Source organism: Astatotilapia calliptera, chromosome 11, assembly GCF_900246225.1.
Source record: "Astatotilapia calliptera chromosome 11, fAstCal1.2, whole genome shotgun sequence".
In the NCBI taxonomy this organism is placed as follows: domain Eukaryota; kingdom Metazoa; phylum Chordata; class Actinopteri; order Cichliformes; family Cichlidae; genus Astatotilapia; species Astatotilapia calliptera.
The window spans coordinates 26,333,308-26,358,476 of record NC_039312.1 but is presented as its reverse complement, the minus strand read 5'-3'; the positions used below and the strand labels follow the sequence as shown (position 1 = coordinate 26,358,476).

Below are 25,169 nucleotides of genomic sequence, written 5' to 3'. Positions count from 1 at the left end.
TTGAGTCATAGGCCTTCTTGTAATCAATCCAGGCAGTGCACAGGTTGGTCAGTCTGGTCTTGCAGTCTCGGCTGATTGTTCTGTCTACCAGTAGCTGGTGTTTTGCACCTCTGGTATTCTTGCCAATTCCTTTCTGTGTCCCGCTCATGTATTGACCCATGTGCCTGTTCATCTTAGCCGATATGATGCCTGACAGGAGCTTCCATGTAGTACTGAGGCAGGTTATTGGTCGGTAGTTGGAGGGGACCGGTCCCTTCTTGGGGTCCTTGGGGATCAGGACCGTCCGGCCTTCAGTTAGCCATTCCGGGTGTCTCTCGTTAACTAGCAGCTGGTTCATTTGTGCTGCCAGACGCTCGTGGAGTGCAGTCAGCTTCTTCAGCCAGTAGGCGTGAACCATGTCGGGCCCTGGTGCTGTCCAACTCTTCATACTGGAGACCCTTTCTTGGATATCTGCCACTGTGATGGTTACTGGACCCTGTTCAGGGAGGTCGCTGTGGTCTGCCCTCAGATCCTCTAGCCACTGAGCATTGCCGTTATGGGTTGCATCCTTCTCCCATATGCTCTTCCAGTATTGCTCCGTCTCCAGCCTTGGTGGTGCTGTTCTCTTATTGTTCCCTTGCCACTGAGAGTACACCTTTGCTGGTTCTGTGGAGAACAGCTGGTTTATTCTCCTGCCTTCTATCTCTCTGGTGTACCTCCTCAAGCGGCTGGCCAAGGCTGTGAGTCTTTGCTTGGCAGTTTCCAAGGCCTCAGGTATGGACAACTTGCTGTATTTCTTAGGCACCTTATTTGTCGCACCTTTCTGCAACTCCGTTAGTTGGCTAACCTCCCTCCGTGCTACTTTGATCTTGCCCTCTAGCCTCCTTCTCCATGGAGGGTACTGCCCCTTGTGGCTGTTCAACTTGTAGCCAAGCATCTCACTGATCACTGCTGCCGTATTGTAGATCAGCTTGTTAGTGTCAGTAATCGTGGTTGTAGGTATTGCCCGTAGTGCTGCATTAACATCATCTAGCAGACCTTCTGAGGGTACTTCACGTAATCTTGGTAACCGGCTACGGGGGATCCAGGTTTCAAGCTTGGCCACGATCCTATTTTTCAGGTCAGTTCCTCTCGCACTCAACGATCCTTCTCCTATCGCACTTGGGGCTATGTACCCAATCTCGGGTGGGGGTGATGATATCTCCCCCCTGACCTGGCGTCCTGACTCCTCCTTGCCGTAGCATTTGTCAATCTCTAGCTGTGAGAGCAGTCCCTTCTTTCGAATGTTGGAACACTGAGCTACTAGTTGTTTCGCCGTCATTGTGGATGTTGGGTATCGAAGAATCCATAGGTCCCTCATCCTATTCATGTAGCCCCTTCCGCCGGGGTTACTTGCGTAGTAGCATTCCAACAACGCCCTGTTTTCGTCCCTTGCCCACCGATGCCTTCTTGTTCCAGTAGCCCACTTTTCGTCAGGGTGCCCTGGTTCCTCAACACCTGACGCGGACCTTGTTGATCCGGGCGACGTCCGAGCCGGCATGCCTTCATATTTATCTGTCTCGCTCATGTCTGCGGTAGGCTTGCTTAGCATAGGGGGTCTAGCCTTAGGACCCTTACTGGATACAGACGCCCCAGGCAGGAATCGAACTTGCGATCCTCTGTTCCAAAGGCGTGTAGTTTAACCACTACGCTATCCAGCTGCTATATATATATATATATATATATATATATATATATATATATATATATATATATATATATAATGAAGTAATTTTAATCTAAAATAAGATGAATCTTCTTCCTAAATCCCAGAATTTGATACTTTCTCTATACATCTCTATATATATCTATCCTGTACATCAATAGCAAAGCAGTAAAAGGAAACAAGTTGCTCTATTAACCTCTGTTTATGCCATAAATACATTTTCAATGTAATGGATTGTAATAGTTGTACGTTGTAATGGAGAACTGTGATATTAGTACCGCTGTCCGAGTACTTCATCTACCACTGCGTGATAATTTACCTCAACACTTGTTTTTATGGGAAAGTCTGAGGCTGCTTCCCTTACATGAACAGGCTGTAAAACGTCTAATAAAGTTCAACAGCTACATGTTAAAGACCTAAAAATAAAAGAGCCTTGATGTCTTTGATGTGTACATGCAAATCTGCACACTAAAATATCCTATTCATCCTCCTCATATGCTTTACAAAGAACATAGCCTGGAAACAGCCTTCAAATTCTTAAACTGCTAGCACCCCCTGCTGGATCATTCAATGATAACAGCAAATGATAATATTTTAAAGGCTCCTTAACGCCATTCCATTTTTCATTAGTCTCTTTGCACTAATCAGTGCTAAAAATGCTTTAGCTGTGATGTAAAGGAAATCATTTCTCACTGGCTGCCACACTGATCTAACATAACTGTATTATATAGTAACTTTAATATACGGCAGTACATAACTGTGTACATGCTCTTCTCCATGCTTAGAGAGAAGAGGATTGACGAGGAAGCCAGAACAAAGCCTGGCAGCAGCATGCAGAAGGTTTGGATTGAAATCTTCAACCCAACAGAGAGCGATAAAGGAAAATACACATTGGAGATGTTTGATGGCAAAGAGACACACAAACGGTTTCTTGACCTGTCGGGAAAAGGTGAGTGCAAATGTCATTTTAGTTTAAAGGTTTTAGATTGTGAGATCGTTTTTTCCCCAGATTTTTTATTGTGATTATTTTTCAAACATCCAACAGCTTTTGATGACGCTCTGTTGGAGCACCAGAGGTTAAAGTAAGTGCTACACCCAATGCACTGGATGAGATATCTAGGCTTTTACTGACACTGACAGAACAGTTTTCCAAAAGACAGAGGTTTTACTTGAAAACAGATTATCGTTTCCTGACACTGTGCAGTTCATTTTGATCTAACCCTTTTTTCTCATCCCTCAGGCAGCTGGCCATTGCAGAGAAAAGTGAGTGATAGGTTATGTGTTAATCCCAGGACATTTCTTTCCGTGGCAAAGATTAAAAGATTCTATATCATATGCCAGCAGAGAGTTATTTTTGCCTTTTTGTTTCAGATCGGGCTAAAGTGACAAAAGGCCTTCCTGATGTGGTAGCCATTATGGAGGGCAAGGTACAATAACTGTTTAAATCTTGCATATGTGCTTCTCTCTGTGACCTGCCATTTCATATCTTGTTTGCTCCTTCTCTTCAGTCTCTGTGTCTGACGTGCTACATTGATGGCGAACCAGCCCCAGAGATTTTCTGGCTTCGTAACGATAGGGAGATATTCAGCCAGGATCACTTTACAATCACTAAGGCGCCCAAGTGCAGCAGCATCACTATAAACAATGTCAACATGGAAGATTCTGGAAAGTACAGCATCTTTGTACGCAACAAGTACGGCTCTGAAACGGTTGACGTGACCGTGAGTGTTTACAAGCATGGGGAGAAACCTCCAGCTAATGCAGTGGAGTTGAGTTAGGACTCCAAACTGAGTCAAAAATCGATATTTCTGCAGGGAGTGAGGGTTTACCAAGATCTGCGCACATGTTACTTTTGAGAATTTCCTGCAAACAAACCACAGTATCCTCTACACCAGGATTTGCTTCTACTTTATTTGATGTGTCTAGTATTTTGCTTAATGAAACTCTTTTTGGCTGATTATCTTATAAAATACCACTATAGTAGCCAGTGTTCTGCAGTAAACAATGGTAGCATTTTCTGTAAGCAATTAGATACATATAGATATGATATGTAATTGACATTACAGAGCTAGTTTGCTGGCTTTTACTTGCTCCACTAGCACTGAATTTGGACTGCATTTTGTCATTTATCTGCTTTTGGTCATGCTGACAGTTTCAACAAGTCTCGCTTTAAGTGCTTTTGAAAAACCCTAAACTCTGATCTTAGTTTCCGTTGAAGCAGATTTGTATTTTGTGTGTGTGTGTGTGTGTGTGTGTGTGTGTGTAGTGAATAAAGGGATTTACAGCAATTTTTCTCTAGTGGATTACTTCTAAAATAGATTTTGCAATGAATGATTTCTTTTCCACTCTGGAAGCAAACAGTCCGCAGTGTCATTAACCTTTCTACTTTACCTCAGAGTGGTAGATTTACATTAGCAGGCTGGAGACGAGAATGAGGTTCAGTTAAGGTCTGCATATTAGTCATGTTTATGAAATGCTTTCATTTAGCATTTTCTTCTTTTCATCCTTAAACTCCTCTACGATTTGATATCCTTCTGATAAAAGGTTCGATTCTTTGTTTGTGTGCTCTTTTGCTGATTCAGATCCTTTGTCATAAATTGCAAGTGGAGCCTCAAAGAAGAATAGCTGTTCCTTTATAATACTAATGAGGATCAAAATAGTCAAGCTGTGAAATAGGCTGGCATGCATTTTACTGCTAAGTCCATGTGTGATCTGCACATCTTTCACACCAGTGAAGCTCTTAAACGCTAAATTTACTGAATTTACTAAATTTACCAATATGAATTGACCTTTGGTGAACGCTGTGTCGCCACATAGGTATAAATGAACTCCAGGTTATTCAAACATGTGATTACTTCAGAGGACATTGTTACTCATTAGACATAGCACTGGGAGCCCTATACCGTCAAGTATAAGAAGGTGGGGCATACGCTAGCAATCTCCACATTGTGTTGAGCTTCACACAGCTGCCTCAGCCTCCCGCCACCTCAGTGAAGGAGAAGCCAGACCTAAACAACATGGACTTCAGTGGAACGTGGCAGGTCTATGCTCAGGAGAACTATGAGGAGTTCCTCAGGGCCATGGGTGAGAAAAAAGCTGGGCGGTAAAGAAAAAAATCGATTATTTTCAGTAGCTGAAGTTGTAGGTTATTGTGCATAAATTAACAATATACATGTGTTCTGCTTAACAGAGCTCCCAGAAGATGTCATCAAAGTGGCCAAGGACGTCAAGCCAATCACTGAGATCAAGCAGAGTGGCAATGACTTTGTCATCACCTCCAAGACTCCCGGAAAGTCCGTGACCAACTCGTTTACCATCGGCAAGGAGGCTGATATCACCACCATGGACGGCAAGAAGATCAAGGTTACTCATTTTTATTTAACTTCTTTTTTTATATGAAATATTATCTTGAATGCTAATTTACTTCAGGATGATGCAACTTTTGAGAGACTAAAAAAATGCTGCATTCTCTTTATTCGTGAATCATACTCATATTTAGTAAACTGCCCCATTTTGTGTTATGGCAACAGTACCACTGTTAAATTGGTCACTTATTGCTGCATCTGCTGCTTCTGTTTGACTAAAGTTCGGCCATCTGTGTCTAAGAATACTCCTCTTCCTACTGGAAAAGTAAAGTAAAATAAAATGACATGTTAGTGGGCCTGAAGATGTGAAGGGTTTAAATTCATTTTCTTGTCTGTTTTGAGGGTTTCTTTATGTGTATTGTCTCTTCCACTTCTCTGCAGTGCATTGTCAATATTGAGGGCGGCAAACTGGTCTGCAAAACTGACAGGCTCCGCCACGTCCAAGAGCTCAAAGGAGGAGAGATAGTTGAGGTAAAGTCCACCTTACCAGAATTCAGACAGTAGCAGCATCAAAAACCAAACAAACTATTTGCTGGATTATAATCTTAATATTGTCAGTAATTTAAAAGTGTTTTCTTTTCTTTATCCAATTTCAGACTTTGACCATTGGGTCGACAACTCTCATCAGAAAGAGCAAACGGATATAAACTTGGCAGCGAAGAAAGCAGTGTCTATTTAAATAAAAGTGTTGATTAAAAAGAGCAGCGTGTGTCATATTTCTGTCCCCTTATATTTGCAATGGTCTTAATAAGGTCATTGCTTTGTGAGGCCTTTTTTCTGTGTCTAACGTGTTTTATAAAATATTAACTAGGTAAACAAAAGATATCCATGCAAAGAAGCATTTGATAAAAGTTGTGTTTGCCATGTCGGCTATATTGAGAAATGTGCTTGTGGCTTGACGTCCACACCATCCTCTAGTGGACTAGCGGGTCTAATGCACGCTATGCCGTGATACTGGTTTGGATAGTTCTGGGGGCTTGAGCAGGCATAAATCAGTTTCTATGGTCAGTGTGGGGATTTGGCTTCTGTTTGATGAAATAAAAAAGTAATTATAAATCAGGAAAGGTTAAGGTGAAAACTTAAGGAAGCGTTAAGCTTATAAGGTTATTTTAGGGAAATTTTGGCAAATATTTTAAAACATTAACTTTTAGGGAATTACATTTAATTTCAGGACTCTGTGATTGCCATATGTTTCTCTTATAATCACAGACAGTATGAAACAGATTTGTCACACATAAGGTCAGATTTTAGACTTTTAACTGTATTACATTTCCTGCTGATGAGGACCCTCCCTTTGGCCATTCACAATAATAACGTAATGAAATAATAGATCAACAATTAAATGGCAGTTATATACCATAGGAATTTCTGTGGATTCAAAAGACATTGAATTAACAAAAACTTTATAACTACATGACAGTCTCAGTAATGAACTAAATATTTTTCTTTAATTTTGCACATTTAAGTCTTCCAGTCGTGCTGACAAACTTATTTCGTTTGCTACTTAATTGTAATGCAATTAAACCTCTTTACATTCACAGGAAGAGGGAGTTTCACTGATCCAATTATGCTCAAAGTAGCCTATATGTGGTCCACAATGTAAACTGTCAGTTTGACATCCCTGTCTGAGGTCTGAGAAAGAGAGAGCAAGAGAGACCGTCGTGTTTTACTTCTAGGCATGCGCAGTGCCGAGAGAGCGCTCTGACTGACCACGTAGCCTGTCTCAGCTGCGGTACAGATAGCTGCAATACACGAATTCACGGCCTCTCTACAGTAGCAACGGGCCGCTGAAAAATGGCGAGATACCTGAGGCCTCCGAATACATCTCTTTTTGTCAGAAACATCGCCGACGAGTCCAGGTACGTTGTTACTTTCAACCCCGCCGGCGTGCAAGCAGGCATGGTCAGGCTAAATGTGACGCTAGTTAGTTAGCAAACATGTCAACGTGATGTCATCATCAAAATTAGGAAACTGACGTTAACGGTCAGAGAGCGACTCCGGACAGAGAAGCTGGCTACGGACAACACAACCGTGTAATATTTGGTAATACTTAGAAATAAGAAGCTGAAACATTCGTGTTGTTACTGAAGTTAACGCTACACCCTGACCTGTCTGAGGGGACAAAAAAAATAAACGACTGAAATACGTCTTTGAAACTGAACTAAAGGCTGGACAGCAGCAGTTCCTGCAAGTAAACTACAATATCTGTAGTTTACGCACTTTTGCACTATGCACTTTTTAATTATGGAATTTAATTTTATGTCCTTCCTATCATTAAAAAAATAATTAAAAATATTAAGGCAACACTTGAACATTACAGCCAATTAAAACTTCGGGCATATAAATAGTGAATTCATTTTATCTGCTTTGGTGCACGTGAAAGTGATAACAGGTGGATTGGAGAGGCAACAATACGACAGAATGGGTTTTGAAGGTGGTGGCCACAGACCGTTGCTCTCTCTATATCCCCTCTCACTTATTTTCTTGTTTTACTTTTTGCTGGTGCCCATGTCATTGCTGACATCATAAGACTGTGGTCCATTCGAGTTACAGAGATAGTCCACCTCTTACAGGATTGCACATCTTTAAGCCCTGTCACGAGGTTTGATTTGTCTCCCAGCACAGGCTTAAGACAGTGGAAGGGATCTCAATGCACTTCAAGGTGCTCTGTTTTCAAATTAAGTTCAAAAGGCCTTTATCCTCAGGGCATGGCTGTTTAAGCTTAAACAAAAAGTTCAGGCACTTGCTTGACTGTGCTATGAGAGTAAAGGCATTTTAAATTTTATTTTAAACAGAATGTCTTTTGAGTGTTTTGAAATTTTAGCCAATGCGTATCCTTTCCAAAGAGTCCCTCAAATAGAATTGGTATTATTCTGACTGAATAACAGTCAGGAGTGCTGACTGACTCCACAAGACTGTTGAGGCGATCCCAGAAGACAGCCCATTCCTTCAGGGGAGTTTCACGGGGCCATAGAAGGGAATTGACCCAGCAAAAGGACCAGTATCTGCTCCTTTGTGTGAAGATGAACAGAGCCTTGCTCATGTGTGTGTTTCTGACCAAAGACTATGTAGGGCATCCTTTAGTAAGACATGTGCTCACATGCCATACACTGTGTTTGGCATTACCAGACAACACTTAGAACTAGCCCGTTGTCTTCACGGATGCAAGTCCACAGTGAGTACATGTGCCTGGTGTGAGCGAGCCTGGAGATGCCATGACGAATGTCATGATGCCAGCTACAACATTGGCACCAAATCAGGTCAAATGGATTCACAATGGGTTATGCTTCCTAACTGGGGACATTGGTATCCCTAAGGTGTAACTGCCTTTGTGCTACATTGTTTCTGCTGCCAAGATTAAAATAAAAAATGTATTTGGAAATTAGCGTAATGAGTTCTGTTTGATAATCTAGAGGCCTAAATGTGAATAGTATGACTTAAAGTACTTATTATTAAAGATAATAAGTAGATTTTTAAGTGTGGTTGATTTCACAAAATAAAAAAATCACTTCTGTGAAAAGTGCCATATATGGGTTTTATGGCCGCAATGAATATGTGAAAAAGACAGTTTCTGGTTAAATTGCACAAATTCACCTTAAATGTCCTGATGAGGAAACTTCCTTATGAGTAAGAAAGTAATTCGGTTTATTTGCTGTTAAGCAATGTCCGATGCTTTGCTGGCGCCAACTCTTGTGTATGTGCTGCACACTGGACTCGAGCCAAATTCATATGGTAGCCAGCAGAATAAATGTGCTTATTTCATGACACTTTAGGCCAGAGGATTTACGGCGTGAGTTTGGTCGTTATGGGCCTATTGTAGATGTCTACATTCCACTTGACTTCTATACACGACGACCAAGAGGATTTGCTTACATTCAATATCCTTTATTCTTTCAGTTTATGTTTGTACTTTTTCACTAATGGATTGTAAAGCATCAACTCTGATCTGTTGGGTGCAGTGAATTGAGTAACACCTGATTTAATATTTCCCTTTTAAGAGGAGTTTTTGTAATGTAATTGATTTTTTTGTTTGTTTTTTTAATGCTTCTAGCATTAAATATACTCCTAACCAATATTTCTTCTGTTGTTGCCTCAGAATGGTAAAGATACAGGTATGGAGACCCCACACCAAAGAAAGTTGAAAGGCGGTTGTAGAGTAGATTCAAGCCAAAGACATCCAGGCGACAAGCAGTAGTGGAATTTGGAAAATAAAGACAGAGCAAAAGCATGAAGATACAAAGAGGACAAAAAAGAGCTTCCAGGCTTCCATTTGTCTACCAAAGGGAGGAAAAGAAAAGTGTTTATTGGGCAAAGACAAGCAGGAAACCTCAAGTTCTTCTGCCAAGGCTATAAAGATCAAGCTGAAGGTCAAGCATGTTAAAGGTAACAAGCCAGACTTTTTGTATCCTACCCAATCTGATCACCATTAGTATTTGTCTTGTCTTCACAATTTGAAGTCACAAATGGGCCTATTTTTAATGTTACATAATTTGAGTTGGTATTACGGAAGACGGTCAATTATAAATGAAAGAAATATGCTGAGATGATGAATTACTCTTATACATTTTTGGCCTCACTGATCCAGTAGCTGTGTGGTGTTTTTTTTTGTGTGTTTGCTTTTTATTTTACTTGTGTTGCAGCTGCTTGCTGTTTTTTTTTTTTTTTTTATTATTGCATGCGTGCAGCTTTCAGCTCCACCTTTCCAAATTAAAAGTCCTTAACAATCCAGCATGTTTGAAGATGTCCGGGATGCAGAAGATGCTCTTCACAACCTGGATCGTAAATGGGTTTGCGGGCGCCAGATTGAGATCCAGTTTGCACAGGGAGACCGCAAGAGTATGACCCATTGGCATTCCTACTTGAGCTTAACTGCACCATCTCCTTTTGGGAAATGTGTTGTATTGTTACATAACCTTTTGATGTGGATTTGTCAATAAAGCCCCTAATCAGATGAAGGCCAAGGAGCGCCACTCCCCTCGCAGTTTCTCTCGCTATGAGGATGATCGGGATACCCGCAGAAGACGATCACGGAGTCGCAGTTATGATCGCCGCAGGTCCCGGAGCCCTTCTTTTGACCGTCGCCCTCGGAGGTCTGAGAGCCCTAGAGAGTGAGTTCTTGGCAACTTTTACGCCTTTTAAGGAATATAAGACATTAAAGTTCACCAAAAACATAATTATATAAATGTAGTGAGTGTGAAGGAGTGCTCTATGGATGTTTGCAGCTCTGAAAGCAGGCACTTGCAAAGGAGGAGGAAAAAAGAAAGGGGAAAGATGGAGGGGCAATTTATGACTCAATAGAGTGGGGGGGGGGGACGTGTGTGTACATACTGGGGCTGCAACAATTCGAGTAACATGAATATAAATAAAATTCTCAATGCAAATTTTTTGCTTCACTGCTTTGTTTAAACTCTGTAGCACTCAGATGTCATTATGTAAGTGCAAGCGTTTCACACACGTTTTGTATTAAAAATAAATATGCAATAGAAATATATCTGGCGCACATGTGCAAATTAAAAAAATATTACAACATTGAGCCCAAGCAGCCCCCAATTTTTCAACAAAAAAACGGATAACACAACAGCAGCAGGGAAGATGCTGTCATAGTTTATCAGGGAGATGCCGTGTGGGTAGTTGGCACTCTGCCTCTGCTCTGTGTGGGTAGACAGTGCAGAGGCAGAGCAGTTACTGAGATGCTGAGCTCAGCTGGGGTTAAAGCAAACATTTTCTAGTGTGCAAAACAGCAGCACTTATTCCTGCAAGCATTATTAAAACCTTTATTTGGAAAAAGCTGGTGGGAGTTCTCCATCAAACCACCTGTTTAAAAGCCTTCAACGTGAAGAGAAGCAAACTCTGTAGTCATCCTCATTTTTGTTTTTTCCACAAGGAAAATCTACAGTAAAGCTACTGAAGTTAAAATATGGAGATGGGCTGTTAGCTTAGTCTGATAAGATGTTTAGATTAGGCAGCTAGCTAAAAGCTGCAAGCAGCTGTCTTACTTTATATCAGAGCAATACCTGCAACAGGGGTGACTCAACGAAATGGGGACATAGGGTTTAGTAACCCATATTTATATCAAAGCTTTAGTAACGTTATGCAATCCAAATCCACAACATAAAATATACAGTGTTATATTAATTGTATCAATATTTAATAATATAAAAATAAAAGTTTTTTTTCACAGGCTGGTCAAGCTATAGAAGGGCCAATAGCTGCCCTCTTTGCCACCGGAGAGCATTGAACAACACTTCAGGAATTTGGAGTTATCATAAATGTTAACATGCTAACATTTGCCGTTTAACTATTAGCAACTAAATGATAGCAACATTAGCCACCTGTCATCAGTAATGTAGCAGCCTGTGGACAGTGAGTCACAACTTATTATGGACAAATGGAGAACGACACAGGTTACTGGCTGTGCAGTGTCAGGGGAACAATAGCTGAACCGAGCAGAGAATCCAGAGGTTTGTTGAACTAGATCTGAAGACCAGAGCTGAGGATCTAACGAGCTGCACACTGCAGCAGAGAAAATAGTGGTTTAAAGAGAGACTGTAGGCAATTGTGGACAAAATGACAAACTTTAACTTTTCTACTTACAAAAATGTTTTGAAAAATGTCTCATTTAGTTTAGCCAGCTGTGACTTGGCTTTGAAATTGTTTTGTGACAAAACCTGAGACAAAAACATGCATTAAAACATACACATGATCACACATCAAATCTACCTAATCCAGGAGCTACAACCCTGTCAGAACTTGCCTGCTGTAAGAAATCTTTTGTGTTTACATGTATGTATTCACGTATATAATACAAAGGGTGGGGGTGGGGTACTGCAGGGGCTGGCAGAATTTTACGTATATATGTGACTGTTGTTTTCGTTTGTTTGTTTTCTCAGCTTCAATCTGGGATTTTGCAAACATAACACTTTTTAGACATAACTAATTGTTATTCTGTTAAATTAGGACGTTATACAGGCAGGACTTTTTCTCATTTTCTTCTTATCCCTCACTTTAACGTTTTTGTTTGATTATTAGCTATTGCGACTGGCCACTACTTTAATGATAACGTAACAAGCGGTTAATGTGGCTTTTTCACAAATGTACTTTTAACTATAGCAGATAGATCCACATTAAAATTATTTGATTTGGCACAGTTTTTACACTGCATGCCCTTCTACACGTAACCCTCCCATTTATCTAGACTCTGGTCTAGGAGTGCACTAGCTTGTGACTGACTTGAGTTTGGGTTTCTGTCTTTCACTGTCTTTTACGTTTATAACTGTTTAATATGTCAAGGGTATTGAAACGAGAGCTTAACCAGCTTTTCAACATCCCTCAAAGAATTGCTCGGTTGACTATCTTGCAATTTTGGATTATGCAAATTAGCAACTTGCTATTCTCATGATGAGCTGGGGACCTATTCAGGTTATAGCCCACCTCTCAACCCTGAGATAGGCTTCATATCCTGCCCCTGCAACCCTGAGTGGAATAAGCGGTAAAGAAAACTGATGGGTGAATGATGGATTGAGGAAACATGGTGGGTGTATCACTCGTCTCTCTGGTGGAACTTTAAAGTAGAGCCTATATTTAGTATTAATTTCCTCATAATTACAAACTGATATGCAATACATTCCTTGGAATTCTGTTTTTTGTTTGTTTGTTTTTTACATTTAAATATTAAATTAATTGAAAGTTGTCATTACATTTAAAAAAAAAACAACAAAAACAAACAAACAAACAAAAACAAAACAATTCTGTGAACTTCATTTACCAAAATGCAAGTGAACACAGTCTGAAATGGCTCTCATGCTGTTGGCTGATTGCAACTTGGTGCAACACAGTTAACTAAAGCAGTCATTTAGCAAGTTTGGAGTGTCATTGCTTTGAAAGTGACCAATCACAGTAAGACCAGTTCCTGCTGTGGTTCCTCCCCTCTGTCATTTAACTTTAAAGGAGAGCTTGTACACTCTGCAGTGTTCTGAGACGAATGTGCTGTGTGCCTGGTGGCTGTTGTGCACTTATTTCTATGTGCTGACATGAGTGAGTCTACCACCTCTTGTGAAATATTTATTTGTGACTATGTTTTAGTTATGATCTGCTTGTGACATGTGCCATAAATGTAGTTTCCTGTAATTGTGTGGGCCATGCGCAGCGTGTGAGAGGGCATGATGTTTGCAGGTTTGTACACAGAAACTTTGGACGATGTCCGAGCATGGCAGTTTCTGCAGGAAACAATTTATGTAATAAAGAGGAAGCCATATACTGCTTGTATGTAGGCAAGCCATGCTGTAAGGATATAAAGTAATTCACTCAAACTGTACAGTAACTCAGCAATTTTGTTTTCTTGTTCCCTCTTCAGCTCTCGATCCTACAGCCGACACAGAAGAAGCAGAAGCCATGAAAATAACAAGTGGGCTCATTTCTGTCCTCTTGTATTTCAGTAATCATATAAACATGGCACTGTACTCTGTAATGATAGTAACTGTAATGATAATCCCAATAGGCACAAAGCTCCTCCCAGTGACCACCACAGAACGCACCATGAAACGGCCTCACACTCCACCTCCCGCTCCCCATCAGCGTCCAGGTCAAGACCAAAAGGTAAAAAGAGCCAGTCCAGGTCTCACAGCCCTGCCGAAGACTTCCACCCATCCCAGAAACAGTCTGTCAGGAGATCCCCATCACGCTCCTACTCTAGATCCATGTCCCGGTCACGCTCTCGCTCCAGGTCCTGGGCTGGACGCAAGTCTGGAGGCCACTGACAGACTGTTCTCCAAAGCCCTGTTTATGTTTCTCTAGAGGTTTCTGTTTAATGTTCACCTCTAGCCATTTTGGACATGCATTACTTCACATTGTTGGCTTCATTAATCTGGTTAATGATTAATTAACTGGTTAATAATGTTCTGTTACGTTCCTCCCAGGTTTTTTTGTTTTTTTGGGTTTTTTTGGGTTTTTTTCCCCCCCAGACGTACAAGCAGCAGTGACAGGAGAACCACAGTATGTGTGCACAAGATTTTTTGCTTTTGTAGCTACAAGCATTATCAGTATTGACTCTAGCGTGTATAACATTTGGTTCCCTGCTCTTGCTGCTGAGAACTGCACCAATTCCCTCCCACACAGAGAGAAGGCTACCTTCTGGATTGGGAAAGTTCGTAACAGAAGAATACCTTAAAGTTGTAAATTTAAAAAAAAAAAGATTGGATATAAGCTACTACTGTAGTGAGCTATGGAACTCATGCAGAGCAATGATTTTGTGCGTCACTATCTATCAATGTAACTGCATGCACTCAAAGTTGAATGCTTCAAGGTCCGACTGTGTTAAGAACTGCTGTTGTGACCTTTATGAAGAGACCAGGGTGCAAGTAGACATGTTAAAAGGTTGTATTTATAGAAAGGTGTGCATGTGTGAAAGGAGTCTTGTGCTTCCTGCTTTCATTTCTTATTTTAATACGGAGGAATCTCTTGCCAAAGGTAAATAAACAATTTTGTTATGTTTGTAAGAAAAGCACATTTGGCTCCTGCTTTTTTTTTTTCTTTTTTTTGTGTACATGTGTTAAATTAAACTGAAGGCCTGCTTTGCCAGTATTCACAACATGCCCTGGTCTGGTTTAATTTCAGCAGGCCAACTTGTATACTATAGTTATTGTAATTGCTGTGACAATGAAAGATATGCTGATATAGCTGGTACCCAGAGTCATTTTGTTATGTAATAATATACTAAAGATAAGAATCAATTGTTTTTCGTGTCCCTAAGTAACTCCCTTGTTTAAACTGTTATACCTGATATCTTTTGACAATAAATACATTCTTACACTGCTCTAGTTGAACAAGCTGTGTTGTAAAGGTAGTGTCAAACAAGTGTTACTATATCAAGTCAAAAATACTCAAACACAAAGTAGGGGGGTAGGGGAGGGGATTTAATTTTTTGTTTGAGGTTTTTTTTTTTTTCGTTCAAGTTTTTCATCAATTCAAAGAGTGCTTTCTTGTTTTACATTTTGTAACAAATTAACACCAATTGTAAACAGGGCACATTTCATTGTTCTTGGTGACATTTCATCCGAGGGACAAATTAAAAAGCCAATTCACTGATTAAAATTTTGAATATGGAGACTGCCATGCATGATTTAGTCTGGGCAAGAAAAAAAGGTTTACATGAACCAAGAAAAGGCAGTAATTAAAATAATAGACATTTTCAATTGTCAGCAGGCGGAAGAACAGCCAAGAACTGAAAATGTCTGGAAAATATTTGGTCAACTTGGGAATTTCCACCAATGATTATGGTCAGTTTCAGTATGAGTTTTAACTTAGGCACAGTTTTTCTTTTTTGTAAAAAATAAAACAAAATAAAAAAGTGCTATGCTTACACACCATTGTAAGCACATTCACAACTCAAATCTATACATATGCAAGTCTCCTAGAGTCCAATTGGGAGTTTTTTTTTCTATTTTACTTGTTTTTCCCATTTAGCATCTTTCAACCTACACTGCACAATACACAATAAAAAATGTGCAATAACTCTGGAAAGATCAGAGTATAGGGGTACTGATAGATGCTATAGGCAGCTTTTTTTTTTTTTTAACAAAAATATTCTTCAGTATTGAAGTCAAGACATGACCTTAGCATGTCTCATACATTCAGTGTTATTACTAAAAATACTTTTGTCAAACAGGCCACAAACTTGGCCTGCAAATGTACATATGCTACAAGTGTTTTATACAGTTCATTATTTACATGGCTCTTGAACTCACAAGCTTTCATACTTTGTTTTGTCATCTTTAAGCTGGCCATGAATGGCTCCAATTCTGCAAAGGGAAAGCAAAGAGCCTCAACAGAGAACTGAAAGAGAATCCATAGAAGATAGTCAATTACGCCTCCGTTAATTGAACAGCATCCTGGCCTGTAACTTATGAAAAAAAGAAAACAGTCTGATTGCAGTGCAGAAGGTTAAGGGACAGAAGTGCAAGAGACAACAGGCAGCAAGTGTCTGTTGATTATGGGGTAGTTAACCATTGAGACTTAATTTGTAAACACAAACACCAGCCTCCTGTCTCACATTGAGGCGCTTGGGCCTCTTCAGAAACATTCCTTAGCTCTGTCTCGCCTTGTGCACAAAAGCATACAGCCAACAGGGCCAGGCAATGTGGGGTTTTTTTGAGAAAACAAAACTCAGTAGTCCCACATTTAAGCAAGGCCCCCTTCCGCATGTTGGAGCTGCAGGCACTGTCCTGAAGAGGCAGAGACTGAGGAGCAGTAACGGTACTGATCAGAACAGGTGATCAAGGAGACGTCAAACCATTCACTTCGAGTTGGCAAGTGGAAATGGCAACACTGCCTTCTGCCCAAATGTCCAAAAAAAGAAAAGCAAAACATTGCTTTGGTTATACACAGCACATTATACATCTTTCAACAACCACAACAGAAAGCACTTATACAAAATAATGCTATGATAAGAGTGCTGTAGACCTTGGACACACTCAACTCCAAGTGCATGTGCGCACAGCGCAGTAAAAAAGGGTACGTGAGTTGGTGGTCCAAAGCCAGTGTGCCATGGTCTCTTACTACCCTTCGTTTGAGGTTATACCATTAACCTGTAGTTACACTACAGCTCATCTCCTGTAAAATATCTTTTTTTCCCTGCAGAACTGCAGTTGAGTGCCTTCTTTAGCCAAACAATGAATGTGATATATAAACAACAGTGGGCCCTTGATTAAAAGAAATAAAATTGCTACAAATATGAACCTGCTTTAGCACCTAAAGCTTAAGGAGATAACTCCAAAGATCATTCTTCATAGAAACATAAATGAAACACCATGTCTGTCCAAAGAAGTGGACCGTAAAAGTGATGGGAATTTACCTGACTAATGTTACCATCCTTGTTTGGGGAAAAAAGCACACTCAATCTGCCTTGGCAGCCAAGATTAAAAATAACAAAACAAAACATAAGTACAAAGAATATCCAGTTTGTCATAGTCACAGAAACTCCGCTAAAGGCATCACCGACCAGCAAGGCTGCAATTCTGTAAATTTTAAATGATCAGTTTTTTTAAAATGGATGGTAAACAGGAATTGCAAAACATTGCTCCTGTCAAGCATCCACCAACTTTGAAGGTCAGCCAAAAAAAGGAGAGAAAAAGAAAAGAGCTAAAAATACTACAGAACTGAGGCGTTCCTGGTGGGTGGGTCCATGCATTGGCTTATTTTTTTTCTTTAAATGAAGAACTGGTATCACCCCCATCAGGCCTGCACCTTCAGGAGGCTCTTGAGCTGGAAGGTCATAACTTCCCTGTTGTCACAGGAGCCGATAGGGAAAGACACCCAGTGACTAGGGGGTTTGGGCAAAACACTGGGTGAAGGTGGCTCACTGAATTTAGGCCCTGCATAGCTTGGGCTGCCTTGGGTTGCCAGGAGTGTGTTGAGATGAGACACTGCACCCTCCCAGTTCTGATCATAGTTGGTGGAAAAACGGACAGAAGCATTCTTCTCTGCAGACACGGCCTGCCGTGTCTCTGGAGACCTGTGGTAGGCAGCGCCTTTCTCGCTCCGTCGGTGGCCGTGGTGGTGAAGGCCCCCTGCACCCCCTACGGATGCAGCTGCTCCGTTCTGGTCACGGCTTCGCTGCTTTGCCCGGCCAAGCTGGTGGTTCTTCTTGGCCAAAGGGCGCTCAGGGTGGGTAACTGGAATGTTGTACCTCTCTCCACCTCCCATACTGCTTTTGCTCTACGTGTCACCTAAATTGTGAGAATAGTATTATTAAAAATAAACTCTGGTTATACATTTCTATTCACGCTAATAATCTATGCAATTACAGCGCAAGTTGTTGACTACCAACCGCGAGCACAGGCGCACCACATCACAATAAAAACAAGTACAGAGACTACGTGCAGAAACACCAGACAGCGAGGCTCGCCCATCCCCCACACGGACACCAGGAAAACAGCGCCAGCTCACCTCTTTGTTGTCAGAAAGTTAACCGAGTAGACGTCTCTCTTCAATCTTTCTCCTCCAATCGGGCCCCAGGTCCTCGAAGTAGTCTTCTGTCTACCTCTCGCTGCACATTTGTGTCCAGCAGGGTCTGAGGTTTTCATGTGCCAATAAGCGTTGTTTTCTCGTGAAGCCGAGCTGAACATCAATTCACCTCGGCGCACGATACTCCAAGAAGTCGCCGACCCTTCAGGGCATTAACAAAAAACGCTTATCAGATATGCTAACTTGACAGGACTTAACGTCCATTAGATATGCTAAATAGACAGGACTCAACATAACAATAGCGCTCACAGTGTTGTGACGTGTGACTGGGAACTGACGTTTTCTTCAAATATTCTATTACATAACATTGAAGTACCGACAAAATGACATTTCCTCGCCATTACATTTATAAAAACCTTGCATATAACTTGTAATCTATAGCGATTATCACACGAAAATGTTATGTAAGAAAAGTGCGACATCATAGCTCACTCCTGTTTGCTCAGGCTGGGCTTAAACTGCGGCCAATTTTTACCTTGTTCTTGTGTAGTAAATTAATAATAAAACGAAATAGTTTGTATACCCTTCATATAGGATCATTTAATTAATTAGCAAATCCAGTGGTTCAAATTCTAACGTTTTTTTTATGATCTAGGACGCTCTACTTTGGCACAGAACCAAAACAAAGAAACTCGGTTTAATATGGCGACGAGGTACAAAACTGTTTCTTACCGACTTCTTCAGGCTTGGTTGTTAAAGCCTTTCGTCAGAAAAGAATTTACAGTTAGCTTCTAAACTCCCTCTACGGACTATGTAGGAAGCACAGCAAACTATATCTCCTACAAATCCGTCACTCTCGAAGCTTATTTGGTGTTAAAGGCCGGTGAAGAGATCTCACTTCTCTCTCTCCCGACTCAGAATTGCGACAAAATGGACTCTACAGCAGCGGTATGTACTCCCTTGCAACGCAAATCTAACCAATCATAAAGCGACTACGAAATAAACAACCAATCATCGAAGAGGCAGTCGACAAGTTGCCTGTTGCCAGACTGGTGACGTTAATTGCCGACCCTCCTCTCCTTGCCTTTGTTGGAGCTCGGGTATTTCCCGAGAGAAGTGAAATAAAGAAGGAAAAAAACACCACTTTCGGGCTCTGGAAGTTAACGTAATAGACAGGAAATACCCGAGATGGCACGTAAAACATTACATAAAGGTTTAGAGTGAGCATAGAGGCAGTTAAGTGTTATGTAACACCAAGACACCAAGCATGTCCGCTACCCCTTCGGTTAGGTTGTAAACACGTCCAGTGTTTAGATTTACTGAGGTTTGTGCCACAGGAAACTGTTTTGGTTTGTTTTATCACATTTCTTGCTTTTTCAGGTTAACCCCTTTTATGCCCACTTGACACAGCAGCAACAGGCTGTAATAACAATGTCTATGAGCAGTTGTCCATCCCAAAAGTGTTTTGTTTTATTTAAATTCATTGGGTGGAGGTCTTAATAAGGGTTGGGGGGCTATATTACATATATTACCCTGTTTGTCCCTTTGATGTTGGTCTCACTTTTCCTCCCAATCTTTTCAAAGGACTTTGAGGTTTGACTTCCATGGCAGTCTTCCAGTAGGTTTTATGAGCGCAGGCAGGGCTAAGTGTCATCGCTCTGTGTCATCGAGGCCTTGCCTTCTTTTCTCGCCTGGATTTTTAAAGAGTTGCACAACGCTGCTGAAGGCTGAAGGCCATGGCAAGGCAGGACACTCCCCAAAGCAAAGTAATCTCTGAAATGGGGCTGTGCCAATCAAGAGTCAGCTATGTAGGTCACCCAGAGACTGGGTAGGTCGCTAGAAACACATGGGGGGGTGGAAAGGACTACTCGCCATATTTGACTGGCTGCAGAAGCCAAGCAGTGTCAACACGTCACACAGATAGTGTACAATTGGAAAGTTGGATGGAAACTTTTTTCCTCACACAGAGAAAAAGAACAAAATTACAGATTATCTATTGGCCTGATTGTTTACGGAGTCCTGTTGGCCTACAAACAAGTGATTGAAGTTATGAATATGAACTTGAATGGTGCAAAATGTATGTCATATGCCCACACAAAGGGAAGTGGGGAAAGTACAGAAGCAGTTTCACACAGCTCAGCAATAAGTTCAACACATATAAAGAAAATCTGCACACTCAGTAAACATATTCAAATTAAACCTTGTACATTAGTTACTTAACAAAGAAACTTAATATGCTATAAAAGTAACACATAATTTACAGAATTTAAATATTAAAATGAAACCCATGGTGAAATTGATCTATAAGTGGGTTTGGGTAAAACAGGCACATTAAATTGGAGGTCCTTCTCATCCCTACTGTTATTTAAGATTTATTTAGTTAGCACCACAGTGCGCAGATGAAGTTGGTACACTCAGATAACACTTTTTTTTTTTTTTGAAGATGTGCCAGCCGCAGATGGTTTTCTGTGAAAAATGCCCACAGAGCATATTTGGAATGAACCACTGAAACCAAACAGGAAAAAATACCATTTCAGATGAAAAAGTTATTGTTGACGTGTAGTTGACAGAACTATTTATATTTAAATATATTTTATTTTATTTTTTTTTTATTATTATTATTTTTTTTTAATGTGACTTTTAACAGACCACTGATTTACAAAACAGATGAGAAATAATGGCAGTTTTCAACAACATTTCTCAGGTTTCCCAGTTTCCGTCATTACATGAGCAAAGGCTCAATTCACTTGTATTATTTTACAGCTTTATGAATCTAACAAGCTGTTTAAATTACAAATACATTTAACTCCTTATTTGTTTCGACTAATGCTGGCATCACCACACCAGAAATAGCAGTGCATGATTTCTGAATTATTAATGACTTCCTTGCAATCACGGGTATGGGTTTCATTTTACTTTTTGGGGGCAGGGACACCAAGTGCAGGTTATCATCCAATAATTAGAATTTTCTGCATCTGCATGCATGTGCATGGCAGGTGTCATTTTTATTCACTATTTTAATAGAAAATATCTATTATTCTCATTTAAAGTATTTAAGTGCTTATGCATATGCTTAGATGGAGTATGTGTATGTGTCAGCATGACCTTTTGAAAACTGCTTAGCTTTGCTTAACGACGTTTCACTATGTTAGGGCGTAGAAGGACTAAACTCCCAAGATGACCAGTGCCAAGAGCTTCCTGGGAATAGATAGTGGGAGTTGTTTTCTGCCCAGAAACAGCCCATTGGACAGAAACCTGTTGTAACTGGGAAGATACAGAGAGTTGTTTGTGAAGGTATAAAAGAGGAGCTGAGACACCCCAAGGGCAGAGCGCTCGTAACTCAGACCTGTGATGTTTTGATGTGTGTGTTCACTCTCCTGCATGCATGCAGTAATAAAATAGCTTGACCACAGCTGACAGTGTTGCAGACCTTTTTTTTTTTTTACAGAAAATTCCACAACACTACAAATGAGTCATCCAAGTTTTATGAACTCAGATTTTCATATTACAAATGACCTCTTGTATTCATGCAATGCAAGACCTTGTGTGCAGCAAAGCTAACATAAGCTGAGGGGCGTTGAGCCTGATGACCTACCCACTGCAGTGACCCAATTTAAATAGATAACACAAATCAATACATATATGTAGTCCTAATCCTATACTATGATAAGGTATGCTATTCCCAGGCGCTTTGTTACCTGTGACTGACGGAGTGGGATCCTGGTTATAGGCTGGCCTTGTATCGTCTCGTTCAGCTGTGCACTAACTTGCTCAGGAGTTATTCTTTCTTATAAAATTTGCTGCTGAACTGACTCGGTTAGTGGTGGGTAAGGGCCCAACAGGAAACTTCTGCACGTTTCAGCATGACTGCAGTTAAAAGACTGTTGAGTGTGACTGTTGGCACAGAAGAGGTCAGAGGCCTCAGACCTGAGAGCAGAGCTGTGTTTTTAATTCTCTTGTTGAGAAACAAATAGAACTTACGCAGTTGTGGGTTGTGGGAAGTCTGGTCAACGCTACAGGATGTGGCTATGACCTATTAAAATATATATTCTCTTTACAGATAAACAGATATCTCTGTGAACTCCATCGAGGTTCCTGCGGCATTCATAATTCTCATGTTGAATTAAAAATTGTAGCTATCACTTTTCATATTTCGTATTCCCTCAAAAAGAACCCTGATCATGTCCCAGTTGAAGTGAAAGTAAACAACGCTCTAGATTGTCTGTTAAATTTCAATTTTTAAGCAAGTGAATATCCTTGTCCTTGTCATAATTAATTGATATCTTTCTCTCACTCAGTTATTGCAATAAACATACAGTTAGGTCCATACATTTTTAGACAGTTGCACTTTTTTTTTGTAATTTTGTCACAGTACACCAGCACAGTAAATTTCAAATCGAACCGTCAAAATGTGATTGAAGAGCACAGTTTAATCTTTAATTTATGATGTATTTTAAGAAGTACAGCCATTTTTATACAGGTGTGAAAAAGATTGTTTTGAACAACAAAGATTAAAATGAACTTGTATCAGAATGATGACAAGATAAAAGTATGGTGAAAGAAAGGAACAGCTCATGATCTGTCTGTGAAATATGTTATGTGTAGGCATGTGTGGCTACCGGTGGAACTGGGCCACTAGTATTTATTGATGTGACTGAGGTGCACAGGGTTATACTCTCTGCTCAGATCAACCAAATGCTGCAAAAGTAGTCAAAATGTGCTTCACAGTACAAATGAATAACGACCCAAAACACTCTGCAAAAGCAAACCAAGAGTACATAAAGACATAAAGAACATAAAGAAATTGGGCAATCTTGAATGGCCAAGTTAGTCACGTGATCTTGAACCTAATGACGCATGCTCCTCGGTTACTATAAAGATGCTATAAGTTGCCTTAATTTCTAATATGAAGGCAGAGAGACCCATAAACAAGCTGCAACTAAGAGGAAACAATTGGTGATATGCACAATTTCCAGGGGCACAGACACAAACAGTGGCAAAATTACAAAACTGTATTATTGTCCAAAACATTATGAACCTGAATGTAACTCTCTGCATGTCCTCCTTCATTACGTATATCCGTGAATCTTCCTTTTTTACTCCTGCCTGGCAGCTCCATTTTCAACCCACTTCGCTGTCCCTCCTCTGTACATGTCCAAACCGTGTCAAACCTGAGCTGTCCCTCTGATGAATTCATTAATAATCCCATCCATCCTGGTCACTCCCACTGAAGGTCTCAGCATCTTCAGCTCTGCCACCTCCATCTTCAAATCGTCCCCAAACCATACATCACCTGCTGCTATCCTTCTGTCACAAATCCCCCCTTGACACACGTCTCCACCCACTCCACCCCGTTTCCCATGACGATGTAATTGAAAGCTATTTGAGTCAGAGATTTAGATTTATCTGTGTGCTTTTGCAATTTTCATTTGGTGCGTTTCATTTCCATATTTAGAAGTCAAGCCTTTCATTTAACAAAAACAAAGTAAACAATTAAGCATGATTAAAGAATTAAGCATCCAAGTAATTAGATTTTTTGCCTGATCATTTTTTCCTGTGTTCTTCATGTCAGTGAACTGATACTGCTCCCTGAGGGTCTGGCAATCTGGAAATGAGGAGCGGAAATTTGATTAATGGATTTAATCCAAATCTGTCTGAAGCAGCAGAGCTGGCCCTGATGTTTGTGTCCAAGGCAATTTCTAAAAATGGATTGTGTAACAGGATGATGCAGTTCAACAGATAATTGAACATTTCAGCTTTTAGTCTGCCCTGTTGTCTGTCGTGTTTATGCTGCACCTGGACAGACAGTGAGCGAGTAGAAATCTTATTGAAGCTGTGCTGCCTGCTCCTAATCACATTTCCTGCTTTCTGTCCTGCTGACTTTATCAGGTCAAAGTAGGAGAAGACACAGCCCGTGCACCAGATATCGCTGCCTTTCCGCGAGACATTTTTTGTTTCCTTTTCTTTTAAAACAGTCATGTAGTAGAACACTAACTCCTTAGCTTCATGAAATTTGATATATTACTTAAATTCGTCAGACCCAGTTACCGACGCATGATTTTCTCTAAATGCTAAAATAGGTTGCTAATTTATTTCAGATTGCCTCGGGTATGTGGTTTAGAGATCTGATTAAATTGTTGTCAAACTAATGCAGCCTATTTTTACCACATGGGACTTAATCTAAATTAAATGACCTCATTGCTGAGTGGACTGCTTGTTGCATTTGTATCTCTAATGAATAATCTTTAAACAAACCTTTAACTTGTCACCTTTAGTCTGATGCTTTTGGCCAGTTTCCTGACTCAGTCATATTGCCTACTGAATCAGGGTTGCCTAGTATTGCCCCCTATGTACTGCCACCAGTACTACAATACAATGGGCGAGTGGACTACTCACATAAAAGGGTTTCAGGTCAAGTGAGTCAGTGCTATCACTATGCAGATAGTATTTGACTAGTTCAATTTCAAAATGCTGAACTGGACACTTGAAATCCTGTCAAAGTAGAGTGGCTCACATTAGAATGAATTTGGTGGTGAAATATAAGGATCAAAAATCAAACATGTAGTCAGATTTATTGAATTGCAACACACACACACACACAGAGGAAAAAACTATAAAGTTGTCTGTTGTACGGGTTTTGATGAATGCTCAATCATCCAGGTAAGGAAATCCCAAAAGTAGCATTTTTAATGTAGAGGCCTTCGGTAAATGGTCTTTGATCATGAGAACTTGCATATTAATGATCAAGGAACTGACCTCATAGCCCATTGTTCATTAAGTTTCAGTCATTGTGCAGATGCATTGTTTATAAAGTTGGGGGAACTTGGAGTGAGCTAAGACTGAAAAAGTCACTTAAATGAGTGATGAAACGTTTCTACCACTGAAAACACTACGCCCAGATGAACATAATCAACTTTTATTTCCTAACAGATTTGTCGCAGTCTGGCAAGGGCAGACTGTATGAATTGACAAGAAGGACCCAAAATGCAGACTCCAAGGAACAGGGAACAAAACTTGAATGTTAACAAAAAGCGAGCCGTTTAATGAGGCTGGTAAAAGGTACAAACAAAAAGCAAGGCAAACTGAAGCAAAATTAACACAAATCTAAACTGGGAAATCTAAACAAACACCTGGTGTAAAGAACATGGCGTGAACAACAG

The 25,169-nt window shown here is 40.4% G+C and overlaps 4 protein-coding genes across 6 annotated transcripts in view; 3 read left to right on the top strand and 1 right to left on the bottom strand.

Annotated features, from left to right (window-relative positions):
* The window catches only part of myom3 (myomesin 3), a 94,507-nt gene extending 89,967 nt beyond the window's left edge, over window positions 1-4,540 (top strand). For all 3 annotated transcript variants that reach the window (XM_026183599.1, XM_026183598.1, XM_026183597.1), the window contains exons 33-37: window positions 2,470-2,633; window positions 2,730-2,766; window positions 2,925-2,947; window positions 3,056-3,111; window positions 3,193-4,540. In XM_026183599.1, coding sequence (XP_026039384.1) covers window positions 2,470-2,633; window positions 2,730-2,766; window positions 2,925-2,947; window positions 3,056-3,111; window positions 3,193-3,462 — 550 coding nt within the window. In that variant the 3' untranslated portion in view covers window positions 3,463-4,540. The remainder of the gene's footprint in view (window positions 1-2,469; window positions 2,634-2,729; window positions 2,767-2,924; window positions 2,948-3,055; window positions 3,112-3,192) is intronic.
* Window positions 4,541-4,623: 83 nt separating this feature from the next.
* On the top strand, window positions 4,624-5,750 carry fabp10a (fatty acid binding protein 10a, liver basic). Its single transcript, XM_026183602.1, has 4 exons — window positions 4,624-4,768; window positions 4,875-5,047; window positions 5,431-5,520; window positions 5,646-5,750. Exons 1-4 carry the CDS (start codon window positions 4,702-4,704, stop codon window positions 5,694-5,696), a joined length of 381 nt encoding a protein of 126 aa, XP_026039387.1. The 5' UTR covers window positions 4,624-4,701; the 3' UTR covers window positions 5,697-5,750.
* Window positions 5,751-6,677: 927 nt separating this feature from the next.
* srsf10a (serine and arginine rich splicing factor 10a) lies at window positions 6,678-14,859 on the top strand. Its single transcript, XM_026184095.1, has 6 exons — window positions 6,678-6,908; window positions 8,823-8,927; window positions 9,782-9,885; window positions 9,989-10,157; window positions 13,403-13,453; window positions 13,547-14,859. Exons 1-6 carry the CDS (start codon window positions 6,844-6,846, stop codon window positions 13,803-13,805), a joined length of 753 nt encoding a protein of 250 aa, XP_026039880.1. The 5' UTR covers window positions 6,678-6,843; the 3' UTR covers window positions 13,806-14,859.
* Window positions 14,860-14,976: 117 nt separating this feature from the next.
* On the bottom strand, window positions 14,977-18,952 carry pnrc2 (proline-rich nuclear receptor coactivator 2). The gene is made up of 3 exons (XM_026184096.1): window positions 18,742-18,952; window positions 17,992-18,211; window positions 14,977-17,771 (listed from the first exon to the last, which is right to left on the bottom strand). Exon 3 carries the CDS (start codon window positions 17,746-17,748, stop codon window positions 17,278-17,280), a length of 471 nt encoding a protein of 156 aa, XP_026039881.1. The 5' UTR covers window positions 17,749-17,771; window positions 17,992-18,211; window positions 18,742-18,952; the 3' UTR covers window positions 14,977-17,277.
* Between the last annotated feature and the right edge of the window lie 6,217 nt (window positions 18,953-25,169).

Excerpts from the sequence above, each read along its gene's own strand:
- fabp10a (XM_026183602.1), top strand. The coding sequence starts at position 4,702 with ATGGACTTCAGTGGAACGTGGCAGGTCTATGCTCAGGAGAACTATGAG. Across the intron at positions 4,769-4,874 it reads GGAGTTCCTCAGGGCCATGG|AGCTCCCAGAAGATGTCATC; the intron begins GTGAGAAAAAAG and ends TCTGCTTAACAG. Across the intron at positions 5,048-5,430 it reads TGGACGGCAAGAAGATCAAG|TGCATTGTCAATATTGAGGG; the intron begins GTTACTCATTTT and ends ACTTCTCTGCAG.
- srsf10a (XM_026184095.1), top strand. The coding sequence starts at position 6,844 with ATGGCGAGATACCTGAGGCCTCCGAATACATCTCTTTTTGTCAGAAAC. Across the intron at positions 6,909-8,822 it reads AACATCGCCGACGAGTCCAG|GCCAGAGGATTTACGGCGTG; the intron begins GTACGTTGTTAC and ends ATGACACTTTAG. Across the intron at positions 10,158-13,402 it reads AGGTCTGAGAGCCCTAGAGA|CTCTCGATCCTACAGCCGAC; the intron begins GTGAGTTCTTGG and ends TTCCCTCTTCAG.
- pnrc2 (XM_026184096.1), bottom strand. The coding sequence starts at position 17,748 with ATGGGAGGTGGAGAGAGGTACAACATTCCAGTTACCCACCCTGAGCGC.